The sequence below is a fragment of the Sinocyclocheilus anshuiensis genome, unplaced genomic scaffold (assembly GCF_001515605.1).
Source record: "Sinocyclocheilus anshuiensis isolate Anshui unplaced genomic scaffold, SAMN03320099.WGS_v1.1 scaffold112, whole genome shotgun sequence".
NCBI classification, from domain to species: Eukaryota; Metazoa; Chordata; class Actinopteri; order Cypriniformes; family Cyprinidae; genus Sinocyclocheilus; species Sinocyclocheilus anshuiensis.
The window spans coordinates 889,646-903,206 of NW_015557175.1; the positions used below are offsets into that span (position 1 = coordinate 889,646).

Consider the following 13,561-nt stretch of genomic DNA (forward strand, 5'->3'; position numbering starts at 1 on the left):
TAATTTTATTCTGTCATGTTTTCTCCCTTTTTTTTCCAAACCGCGACAAACGCCAGTCTCCCTTTTCTGCATAATGCGATATATCCGCTCAACCAATCACAGCACACCATTCCACACACTCTAGACAGTAATGGCGGCGCTTTGAATTCACCCGGCATCCTAGTTTTCCTCATCTATTTTGTACTTTGTGATCAACAAACAAACTTATGCGCATCTCGTGATTAATAGTAAATCTCCATCACGTGCTTTCAGATGGAGCGGCATTTAATACACAGAGACGTAGATCACTGTAATATCGCATTCATAATTGCAGATGAGTCTCATTCAATTATGAACGCGATATTGTGTAGCTTGTCAGTGTAAGTGTTTTTATTAATGCCATTAATGTTTTTGTTAATACAGCACTAGTCAACTAAATGAATGTAACATGGCAAAGATGAATGCACTTTTGAAAGTTGAATGTAAGGGAAATGTCATTTTGGAATTTCTGTGGTTTAATGTGATATTGTTGTTCATGTATGTTCATGATGAAATTTTCTTTTATTGTTGTAATTAATTTATAGCATTAACAAGACGACCCGTTGAATTGATTTTGGGAGCGATGACTGATTGAATGTATTTTTAGTCCAGTGCATGCATATAAGATTAGTATTGACCAAGTTCAGATGGATTTATAGCGTTTTGGAACCAAACTCTTCATATACTTCAATATCTTCTGTCGAAATTATATCGTTGGGTAATTATAATGTATATAAACTGCGGGCATCAGGGAGCCGTTATTAATATGTGGGGACATTGAAATCGCTTTTGAACGCGCGCTTGTTTTTTTACTTTCACTTTCGAGATTCGTGATCACACGTACGTACGGAGCAGCACTCTGCAGTACTTACCACACATTTTACAAGATTAGATGTTTGTCAGTGGTGCTCAGGATCTGCAAATCATTCGCCATCATCCTATCAGTCATCTCTCTTTACTCTGTTTTTGTGGTAAGTAAAATGTTATGTACTGTAATGTAACAGGCTACCGTTAGCAAGCAGCTAACCATTTCCCTTTATGGCGCTTTTCCACTGCGTGGTACGACTCGGCTCGGTTTGCGTTTCCACTGCAGTTTAGTATCGCTTTAGAGTGGGCGGGATTATTCACATGTCGTTATAGTTGCGCCGCCTCTACTGCCGCGACTCCTGAAAAACGTTTTAATTCCACATCGCCCCATCAAGCTCTCGCTGGATCCGCTCCTCTGCTATCAATGAGAGGAACGTCTGTACTTCCTCAACAGACAACGAAACAGCCACGTTTTGTTGTTAAAAAAAGGTGCGCTCTTACAAAACGGTTGCGTTCGATCCTTCGCTGGCTTGCTGATTTAAATCTAGCGGTTCTGTTGTGTTTGTGGTAGAGGTCTGCTATCCCGAAATACTTTAGGAAAAATGTAAAAATTTACTTTAGGGTTTCGGGTTGGGTTCGGGTTAATGTTTAATAAATAGCTTCGGGTTGGGCTCGGGTTTATAGCTAAACTAAAACTATATGCAGTAGGCTAGGCTACGCTGCTTTCAGACGCACACACATTACTGCACATTATTGCACACGACAACACAGCACGGAAACTTTTATTAGTAAAATAGCTTCGACAGGCTACTGACTCGCAACGTTATATTTCTCTGCAATGAGGGGGTAAAATCGCTGTTTTTCAAGTAACTAAGCCTCATTGCTTGTAGAGAGACGCGCAGACGCAGGTTCACACACGCAACTTTCAGCCCTCTTTCTCTCTCGCTAATTCAAATAAATGATATAACTAATTAATTCAAATAAATGCGATCTTACCGCACTGCATCTCTGTGTCTGATTTAAAGCAGGCCGAATGCTAACGAGCCTAACTGACGAAAATGACCATAATTTGCACGATGGAAGAATTATCGTCTTTTCGTATACAACCATTCAAAAACTCGGTCAAATTTATGTGACCGCTGCACCTGATGTTCATAAACTTTCATAACTGGTAATAAGTGTTTTTTTATTTTGCCTTGTGAACTGGCCGAGCCTTAATGATTTGTTTCTTTACATGTATTTGTTTACTGACCGTTGCATGCAATCGTGAAATACAGCATTTTTTTTTTAAATTGGCTATTCGTTGTGGGGAAAAAAAATAAAAGATTTCGGGTTCGTGCTCTAAATTTAACTGTGCCGCTCGGGTCGGGTCAGACGATCTCGGGTAGGGGCCGGGTTCGGGCTTCAGTTTAAAGCACGTGCAGACCTCTAGTTTGTGGCGCAAGTTCAGTGACGCAGGTAGTGACGATTCTCTCCGGCCAATCCGTGATCAGCAGAGTTTACACGTCACGTTTTGGTAATGGTACGGTTCACATGGAACCTCAACCGACGTGGTGCTAAAAAAAGTACCAGGTACCAGGTACTGTACCCAGTGGAAAACCCCCCAAAAGTGAACCGTACCGAGCCGTACCGTGCCATACCATGCAGTGGAAAAGCACCATTAGAGGCTCCGTAGAACGCGTTATTTGTTTTCCGCGCCTTTCTGAATACGGATTCAGCCACACCTCTAACCCAGTCGGGGGTGTTTGCGGTCCGCACAGAACTCTTATTTGACATCGTCCCAAGTTACTGTAACCGTTATATGCTACACAAGTCTTTTTTTAATGCCACGCAAGTCTACAGTGTGCGCGTAAGACAATGTGTTCTTCTGTTGTCTTTGACAGCTTTTAAGTGTGTTATTGGCAGCGCCACCCTCTGCTTACATGAACGCATCACCACCGCATCAGCACGGAAAACATGGGGAGATTTTTTAAGACAATAATCGTACAACCTATTCGATATTCTATAATTAAATCAACTAATCAGAAACTCGAAAATCGTGACACATCCCTAATACACACCTAGGATGGCTTGAGGGTGAGTAAATCATGGGGTAATTTTCATTTTTGGGTGAACTATCCCTTTAAGCTTAAGCACTATTGCTAAATTACTAAAACTTAAATATTAATTTAGGCTAAATAGAAATATAAAAATAAAATAGAAATAAAAAAAGACAAAAGCTAATAAAAATGAGAAAAGCACAAAATTAATAAAACTTCAATTAAAATTAAAATATACAAAAAACTAATTAAAAATATTAATAAATACTACAACAGTATATAAATAATACTACAATAACACTATGTAAGATTTATATGGAGTAATTTGATTTTACAAAGACAACGTTTCCAAAATTAAGATATATAAATTATCAGTATATTAATATATATAATTCTATCATTTATTATATTATAAAAGATTTGTATAATATTATAAACAATTTATATAATTGTGCCAAAGACAAAGAAAGTTAATAATAAATAATAAATAATTAATACATTTAATAATTGAAATATTATCTGGAGAATATTTATTCTGTATTAAAATTACAGTATATTTTTTTTAACTCACTATTAAGATGAATATAAGATGTATAAACTTTATTTTTATTTATTTTTTTAAGTAAAAAGTTATCATTGAAGACTAGTTTTTAGAACATGGGACATCAAATTTATTCATTTTGTTAACGCATTAAACATTATCTTAAGTTAACACATTGACAGCCCTAAAAATACATGTTGTAAAACTATTTTTCCTTCAAATTTTCTGAAGTACACCCTTGTGGCCCTCTGGGTGTTTCAGATCCTCAGAGCAGCCTGAGCTTGTATGTCCATATTAATCACTCACCTCTCTGTCAGGCTTCTTGCTCAACTGATCTGTAATAGAGAGAGTCAGTCAGAACAGCAGTACAGTAACAGTGATTTGTCTCTGATGATAAGACCCCAGCATTCTCACCCACGCCACCCTCCTGCTGGAAGTCTTTGAGAGATACAGTGACTCGTTTGTCCTTGCCCTGCTGATTCTTCTTTCTGTCCTTCTTTCCTCCTGCTTTTGCTTTTGGTGATGCCGTCTCTGTTCTTTCAGCATCCTTGAGAGATTATAACATTACACATTAAAGAGCATGTACTGCCTTTTTGGAGAAAAAAAAAATAGGAAAATGCTAAAGTAAGAATTGAAATAGCTGATATTATTGCACAATATGGTTGCACAATCAACTGCAGTTATTGTATTACATCAATTGATTAAAGACCTCTTGATTCCAGCATCTCACTGTAACCACAAGAGGGAGTATTTACACTTGTCACTACATTTTAAAAAGCAAGAAATGAACCTCCACAAGTATGAACATGTAGCACATTGATGAGTTGGCAATGTGGAGGTATGAACAGTAGGCTGGTGCTAAATTAAAGAAATTGAATACCTATAATTTAAATTTAATTCTGTTCGTCAAACTACTGTATGGCCTTAAAAATAATTTATTGTACTGTAATATTTGACCAATTCTTTTAGCCCAGCAGTGTCCACTTCCACTCACTTTCTTCATTGTATCAGCCAGCTCTTAATACATTGTGTTTCATTCTTGAGCATCAGGGAATGCTTTCACCATTTGAAATATTCGTGGATGAGTCCATGAATTGTCCTCAGTGTGAAAAGATAGATGTCAAAATCATACAGTCATTGTTGGAAAGAGGTCAAATATGTAGAAGATGCTGGAAAACTAAGGAATATATGCTGGACCTGGAGGATTTTTTTTCTGAAGAACAGCGGGCGACAAACAAGGGACTCATCAACAACTATCACAAAAAAAAAAAAAAAAGGAAAAGATCATCCAGGTCATAACAGTATTAATGGGGTCATGAATTGAGAAATCAACTTTTACTTGAGCTTTTGATATATAAGAGGTCATCGTACTAAAAGAATATCCTGTAAGTTTCAGAACTGAAAACGTCCTTGTTACTGAAATAAAGCTTTTATTGACATCAGGCCCAGCGTACGCCAGATCCTGGAATGTGCCTACCTATGACGTAATAGATAGATTAAACTCCGCCTCCACAGAAGAACATCAATGCCTAATTCTGTAGCCCCACCCACTGATTCACGCATGACATAGTAGGCAAATAACGTAAGTGGTGCTAAACCGGATCGAGCAACCAAGCAATAAACATGCCGTTAAAGATTGCAAAATATTGTGCAGTGCCTGGTTGTGGAAGAACACAGTTGCTGCATAACCTTCCTTCGGATTAAAATATTAGGAATGCGTTTTTTAACTTTACTTTTAATGAAGTTCCAGGTCAAGCGAGTAAAACATTGAGCGTTTGTTTAAAAACCGTTTGTTTGAGCGATGAGATTAAAAAGCAATGCTGTGCCGTCAATACTGGATCCGACAGGAATGGTGCAGCACACTTATGTGAGTAAAATATATTTGTACTGTGTCACTATTGCTTTGTTAGATTGCTTGATATGTCCTGATTATGTGTATGTGTCTAAAGTCACAGAAGGCTCCAACTATGAAGGACGTAGCTTGTCAAACAGGCACACAGAAAGTAGTTTACTGTTCAAAACTGTTATCCAATCACAGCAGTGGGCGTTTACTTCCAAGTCTTCGATGCGGCACGCCCATAAAACCAGCGTTTCTCCAGCCGGCCTCAAAACCAGGGTAGAAAACAGCCTATTACTTATTGATTTTGATGTTTTTGAATGTTAAAACCACACGAATGTCATAAGTGGACCTCAGACAACAGTATAAGATAATTAAAAAAGCCAGTTCATGACCCCTTTAAGATTCAAAGGAATGTAACCTTCAGAGCAGTTCAGTTATTTGCAAGGGGTATGTAACCTTATGAACAGAAGTATTATCACTGCTATTTTGTTGCTTAATATTGTTGTACAAACCGTGATACATTTTTTTAGGATTCTTTTATGAATAGAAAGTTTAAAAGAACTATTATTGAATTTTTTGGTAACATTATAATTGCCTTTACTCTCACATTTTAAGTATTTTCTTTCAAAATATAAACATTTCATCAACAGGTGTACACACTCCACTGACATGCTTCATTTCAGGAAGACGTGCACTGCACAGCCCCAAGTATAATTATGTGGTAGAAGGTAAACAAATCATTATGTCAGGAAAAATATGGTTTCATTTGAGAATGAGCTAACTAGGATCTAAATGAAGTTCTTAATAGTAACCTGTGTGTGTGCAGCATAAAGAAAGCCAATTTAGTGATCGACCGATATTGATATTTTATAGCCGATGCCGATGCCAATTATTTGCATGTTTATGTACCCGATAACCGATATGCAGAACCGATATTTATTTACTGTTATAAAGTAAATAAATGACTGAGTTTTATTTATAAAAAGCATCAACAGCAACAACACTAATATTAACAATAAGCAAAATAAATATAGAATGTCTAATGTTTTCAAATGGAGCAAATAAAGGACAGGAGTCATATCAACTTCATTTTAAACTACAAGTTTTAGTAGGTTTATAAGCTGTTTAATAGCTACAGAGTCAAGAATAATTCACTGAATAATATTCTCTGGAATATTGGAATATAACAAACAAAACATCGTATTTTTTATGGCATTTCTCAACTGGAATGTTATATCAGAATTATTAATAATGTTTTTGTCCTTCTAGATTATGAAATGCCTGCTGACAGCGCGGTTTATCTATGCATTTACACAGAACTATGCTCAAACTGCGATCGCTCGCGGAGATAATAAATAATTAATTTCCATAGAGTTGTATTTATTTAGATGTTTATTAGCGAAATAATGGTTATATAGTACATGTTAATACAATTTAGGGTGTTTTAAACAAGTGAATCTTGTTAAAAGTTACATGCGGTGGCCGTGCTGGAGCATTTCCTGAGCATCAACCGCATCAACCCGGTGAGTGAACAGCAATATGAAAGCGGCTTCACGAGACTAATGATGAGCAAATATACAACAGAGAGAGAATTCAATTCAGCGCTTTTATTTCCAACATGCGCTCATTCATGGCTGTATTATTTAACTCATGCAAATTTACGTCTTTATTGGGAGAGGATCTTGACGGATTATCTACGTGACTCCGACTTCACGAGACTAACGATGAGCAGACAACAGAGAGAGAATTCAATTCAGCGCTTTTATTTCCAATATGCACTCATTCATGGCTGCATATTATTTAATTCAGGCAAAGTTACGTCTTTATTGGGACAGGACTTGACGGATTATCTTACGTGACTTACGTGAGTTGGTCTCGATTTCTTAGAGCCAAGCTGCATAAACTACATATCAGGCATTTATATAATGCATCTAATTTGTGCATAAATGGCTGTTATGTTAAATAAAGTTTACTAACTATAGCAACTATATCAAGTACCTGCACGCCGTTGTTGTTGTCTCGTCTCCCCTCAGACGCGCTGCAATGGCGATCCTGCACGCAATTCTCAAAACGCCGACAAGATGGCTGCGTTTATCGGTGAATCCGATATTACAAAACCGATATCAGATTATGGTAAAATGCTTAAATATCGGGAAAAATATCGGGAAATCCGATATATCGGTCGATCTCTATATATATTTGTGATGTACTTCATGTTATTTCTATATCTTTTCAGTTTCACAGTTTTTCATTTTATATTCATATTGTACGTATATCTATTTATACCTTACTTTTTATTTTATATTGTTTTCTGTTAAAGTTGAATCTATACTGTGTGCTGTATCGTTATCGTGGGTTAGAGAGGAGATGGTCTCCACTTCAAGCTCACAGGATACTGTTGTGGAGCAGTAATTTTCCACTGCCTTTCCTAGTTATAAAAACACGTGGTGAATTATGATTATATGATATTCAGTTATACCATTACTTTGATTCTTGCTCTTCCCCTGTCCACCTCTTCATCTGATAAAAGAGTTACATGACAAGGTATTGACTGCTTTGAACATCACACCAATATCTGATATTTGGGGCAATGACATGACACTCATTTTTGTCCTGTGTTTTGATTTCATTTTTTAATGAATTGTATATTGATTTGTATTTTTTGGGGTGGAGTTTAAGGCATAAAAGTAAAAAAATGTAATGATAATATAACTGTCCTGATATGATGTGAAAAATATAAATAACAAAATATTGAAACTTCCTCTCTAACTTAAATAGTTAAGTATAATATTTTGTTATCTTATATTATTTTCTTTAATCTTTGAAAAATATCGATTTTTTTAAACCCTACTGGCTCCTGGACTCCTGCAGATCGTGGGCAAAGCATCTTAAAATATTAGATCATTTGACTTTATGAGAAGACAAGGATAGTTCAGGTTGTAAAATAACAAACCAGAATGGTATGTGTGAATTAAAGGGGTCATATGATGCGATTTCAATTTTTCCTTTCTCTTTGGAGTGTTACAAGCTCTTGGTGCATAAAGAAGATCTGTAAAGTTGCAAAGACTAAATAATGTTCTTTTTAGCAACATCATATGACCCCTTTAATAAAACCTTTGAAAATGTGATTTTACTTTTAACTTGACACAACATGACATTTTTAGAGTCATTCAATTCAATCTTCTCCTGATATGGTACCTTTTTATGTTGATCAAATTCCAATTTACTGAGCATCAAGGCCTTTTCCAGAGCCGCCTCATACAAGTCACAGGTCAGCTGGGACAAACACAAGCATGAAGATGTTTGCATAAAGCCGGAGAGAAATGGGCCATATGAAAGTCAGATTCTGAGGTTTAGTGAGAAGGTTTACCTGTGCATCTCTCTGTTTCCACTCCTGCCAGCTCTCCTGGGGCTTGGAGCCGTGCTGGGCCGCTGCCGGGTTGATCAGATCATTAGCTAAATCCTGCAGCGTGAGCGTGGAAGGAGGTGCTGTTGACTTCTGAGGGATCTTCTTAAAAGCAAGACTTCTGAGCTGCAGTGTGTAATGACAAACACTCTTTGTTAGCAGGCATTTAGCTGTTGCTTTACCCAAAACAGAACTACTACAACACGCCACCCTCTGTGCCTGCAAGGATTCTATAAACATCAACTCTGATGAACACAGAGTACTAGATAGACAGATAGAACAACAGGCAGAACGATACACAGGACGACAGATATATAGATGACAGAATGAACAATGGAATAAACGATATACAGAACAACAGATAAAAGAATGACTAGGGTTGGGTACCGAAACCCGGTACCAATATGGCACCGGTACCTATGTAACCGGTATGTACTAGAACCGAATCCGAACGCAGATTTCGGTGCCTCATTTCGGTGCCATGCCTGAGCGATCGATTGAAATATTTGTCCTCTGGTTCACGTGAAAAATAATTTCCCGACTGAGAAAATGCACGTGAACTCAAGTCGGAAAGCTCTAATAATACAAATCCAACATCTCTGAAGTAACGAGAGTGTCCATGTTGTTTTCACATTCCGACTTAAAAGCACAACTCGGGAAATCAGAGCATCGAGCGCGTGAATGCAGTAATTACACTTGCTCTGATGGCAGCAGGTAGCCTTCCGTTAACTAAGCTAAACATGCTTAAATTAAAATGCCTAAAGCTAAATCTCCCTTCACATTTCTAAACCTGTTGTCCAACAAAAGAGAACATTATAACCTTTTTACTCCATAACACCAGTCAAATGCTTCCTTTTGTGATCTGATGAGGCTTCTTGTCAGAGAATGAGGCAGAAAATATGTTCTATATGCTACTTTAAAAAGAATACATAGATTAGCAATAAATTAGGGTGACCATACGTCCTCTTTTCCCCGGACATGTCCTCTTTTTGGACCTACAAAAATGCCGGGATTTCTTAATTGCCCAAAATGTCCGGGATTCGGCTTGATCCCACTCCCGCTGAATCTCTGACCATTGCCGCCTGCTCCCGCAACATGTGTTTCGCTCCCGCAATTTTCGTGTCCACTCCTTTAAACATTCTAATATTGTTTGCATTTGACTTAAATGCTTGTATTGAAACATTTAGCATTCTACCTATGATAAAACTTTCATGGACTTCTACATTAACTGTTCCCTCCTGGTGGAATGACCTGCCCAGCTCAATCCAAGCAGTCCTTAATATTTTCAAGAAACGGCTGAAAACACATCTCTTTCATCTTCATTTGACCCTCTAACTCTAGCACTCTCTATTCTAATGGTACTTCTAATTTTTTCTGCTTGTTTTTTTTTATTAAAAAACTTGATCGTCTAACATTTGCACTCTCCATTATATTTCTATTCGAACTACTTGTTTTATTTATAAAGAAAAAAGAGCCTCTAACACTAGCATTCTCTATTCTTTCACTATTCTTTAATAAGTATAGGTTCAGGCACCGTTTACGCACCAGAACCGTTTTAAAAGTATCGATTTGGCACCGGTATCGAAAAAAAAAAAACGATACCCAACCCTAAGAATGACAGACAGACAGAATGAATGATAAAAAAATGGATAGAAAAAAAAACAGATGGACATACGGGAACCACAAGAACCACAGATATAACGAAAGACAAATCAACAGATAGAGAGTTATACAGACAATCAGAGAGACAGACAGACAGACAAGTAGATACAATGGCAGAGAGACAGGTTCACAGTTAGAGAGTTAGAGAACAAAATACAAAACAACAGGTAGATGGCAATCAATATCAGAAAGAATGATAGATATATAAATGGACATACAGAATGACAGACAGAACAATAGATAGATAGATAGATAGATAATTACTTTATCCAAATAATTAACTAATTGCGTTACATTAGTTACTTTTTTATGGAAAGTAATGCATTAGTTACTTTTACGTTACTTTTTCTGGGCTGGGCTTACTTGTTTGTTTTTAACATAAAAAAAAGTTTTATTCTGGGCAAATGTTAAAACCTTTTCACAAAATGTAAATTCATGTCTGTACAGTAGAGGGCGCATCTCAAACATTTCAGTTGTGCTGCCATTCTGGATTGCATGAAGAATAGGACGCAGGAGAAGAAAGTTCAACACTCTTTAGCAAAAAAAAATAAATAATAAAAAAGAAACAAATGTGACCCTGGAGCACAAAAGCAGTCTTAAGTCGCTGGGGTATGTTTGTAGCAATAGCCAAAATTACATTGTATGTGTCAAAATTATCGATTTTTCTTTTATGCCAAAAATCATTAGAATATTAAGTCATGTTCCATTAAGATATTTTGTAAATTTCCTACCATAAATATATCAAAACTTCATTTTTGATTAGTAATATGCATTGCTAAGGACTTCATTTGGACAACTTTAAAGGTGATTTTCTCAATATTTAGATTTTTTTGCACCCTCAGATTCCAGATTTTCAAAGAGTTGTATCTCGGCCAAATATTGTCCGATCCTAACAAACCATACGAAAAATTGACACTTAAGACTGGTTTTGTGGTCCAGGGTAACAATTGTTTATCTAAGGTAATTTTTGCTTATTAATTGGATAATCGAGGGAGAGCAGCAAAGACACTGGTTAATAAAATGGAATGAAATACATAAAGGCAGTGGCGTAGGCAGAATTTTATTTTTGGGCGGGCCTGGGCAAAAGTGAGCGGGCACTATTAACTAACGAACGGAGTCAGACTCAATATTCAGGGCTGTGTTTCTCATTGGTGGCAATAGGTCTACAATCTACTTAGGCTTACAATGCTTTTGGGAAATGCAGCCCAGGTCATTTCAATCTTCTTTTCTTTTATCCTTTTGAAAAATAAATGGTAGAACACAGTGGAAGATACGCACAGTAAAACTACCACGTCACAAACGTGCCCATTGTCAACATAACAAAATCATTCACAATAGCCCCAATCCCTAAATACTCTTTAAGTTACACAACATACAAGAGAACTGTAGCTACAACCTGTCGACATACAACACCTGAGTATCAGTTAGAAAGAAAATCAAATACTGCTTTATTTATTCCGAAACAGAAGTCATTTAAAATGTCATCTGTGAATTTTACTTTTCATTTCATCATTCTACAGTAAACGTACAACGATAGCCTATTTATGTAACCTGTATTTCCTCGTCATATTTCCTCAAATATATTAGCTATAATTGTAGTGTATAAACTTATTTTATTCAGAAATTTCATGTTTGGGATTTTTTATGTTAATTTGTTATTTAAATTAATAGACCTTCATATTTGGAAACAGGTGCAGTCAGTCGCCAGCGTCAGTCGTAAATATTATAAAAATAATCTTTGTGAAGACGACTGGCAACAGCTGGTCTTAAATTATTTAGACACTGCACACTAAATTAATTTAAACACTGACTGAGCTCAAATGACATTCATAATCGGACGCTCCTTCGTCGACATCGCCGGCCGCGCCGTTCTCAAGCCCACCCGCCTCTGCTCACTCTAACCCTCCCGCCGTTCCTCACGCTAGCCCCAGTCCGTGCTGCTTCTGTACCACACATGGACTACATACACACTGCAAACGGAGTATGTGTGAGCCTCACATACAGCTCACAAAATCAGTCTTGCGCTGTGTAAGCTATTGTGAGGCAATTACACGATTGTAAAAACAAAAATACAGTGCATGACCAAACATTTAGGTGAGATAAATATATATTTTTTGAAAAATGTCTAAAAAAAAAATGCTCCCCTCCACCCCTCAAATGAAAAAAAAATCCTCTCACAAGAGTCACCTAAGAGAGGGATTCATTTTCAAAAATGAAATTCAGGCCCTAAATAAATGTCTAAAAATCTTGATAATAGTTGTGTAATTGTGTTAAAATAGATTAAACATCATCATGTACCTGTCAGGCCTGTCCGCTGCCTATGCCCCTGCATTACACCGTTTTAGGGGTGACCCCGAATAGTAGATGATTCGATGTTTCGATAGGAGGAGCCTGATTCGACTACCAATCTCACAGTCGAATATTCGCTGAGGTGTTATTGATCATGCCATTTTAGCTATATGGGGGTGCTCAAATGTCTTATTTCACATAGAACTACTGGTTTTCTCCCAATAAGTTAATATACAACCTATTAAAATAATGCTGTAAATAAGAATCTGAAAAGAAAGAAGCTTCAAATAAATATTTTAACGTGCGTGAATAAATCCAACCACCCCTATAGATTTAAGTTTCACTTTCCATAATCCGTGACCGACAGAGGAGCATCTTGGCGGCAGGGATTTAAAACTTTACCAAGACTCAAATTGACAGGCAGAGTGAAAGACTGGATTTTTTCAATCAGATAGGGTACAAGTGATTTCAAAACATTTCAGCCGGTTTATATATATATTGTGTATATATTATTTATCTCGTATAAGATGCATTTGGTTGAGTTGCGCTGCAGTAAAGCACTTCATTGTAGTATGGTGATTATCTCTTCAGCACGCAGCGCGAGCAGGACAAACAACAATGCAGAATATTAATAACTATGACTGGGACTGTCATATACATAATTATAATGAGAACACTATTATAATAAAACGCTGTGAATTTTTAGAGTTTAGTTGCCGTGTTTCTGCACGTTATATCCACAAAAGGAGTTCATTCAGAGCCGCGTTCACATTCATTCATGGCATTTTGTGTAGATAGCCTATAAGTCGTAATATTAACGTTATGTTGTATAAATAACAAAGCATATTTTATATGAGATAAATGATGACTTAAATACCATTGATTAAAAACCTGCTGTTTCATTCTACTGGTCATTTTCAGCGCGCGCAGCTCAAAACAGAAATGCAGAACATTAATAA

The 13,561-nt window shown here is 36.7% G+C and overlaps 1 protein-coding gene across 2 annotated transcripts in view; it reads right to left on the bottom strand.

Annotated features, from left to right (window-relative positions):
* Window positions 1–13,561, bottom strand: part of LOC107678454 (G kinase-anchoring protein 1-like) — a 26,686-nt gene that overhangs the window by 4,930 nt on the left and 8,195 nt on the right. For both annotated transcript variants that reach the window (XM_016473729.1, XM_016473730.1), the window contains exons 3-6: window positions 8,616–8,777; window positions 8,444–8,521; window positions 3,820–3,952; window positions 3,712–3,740 (exon numbers count right to left, since the gene is read on the bottom strand). In XM_016473729.1, the coding sequence (XP_016329215.1) occupies window positions 3,712–3,740; window positions 3,820–3,952; window positions 8,444–8,521; window positions 8,616–8,777 (402 nt within the window). The remainder of the gene's footprint in view (window positions 1–3,711; window positions 3,741–3,819; window positions 3,953–8,443; window positions 8,522–8,615; window positions 8,778–13,561) is intronic.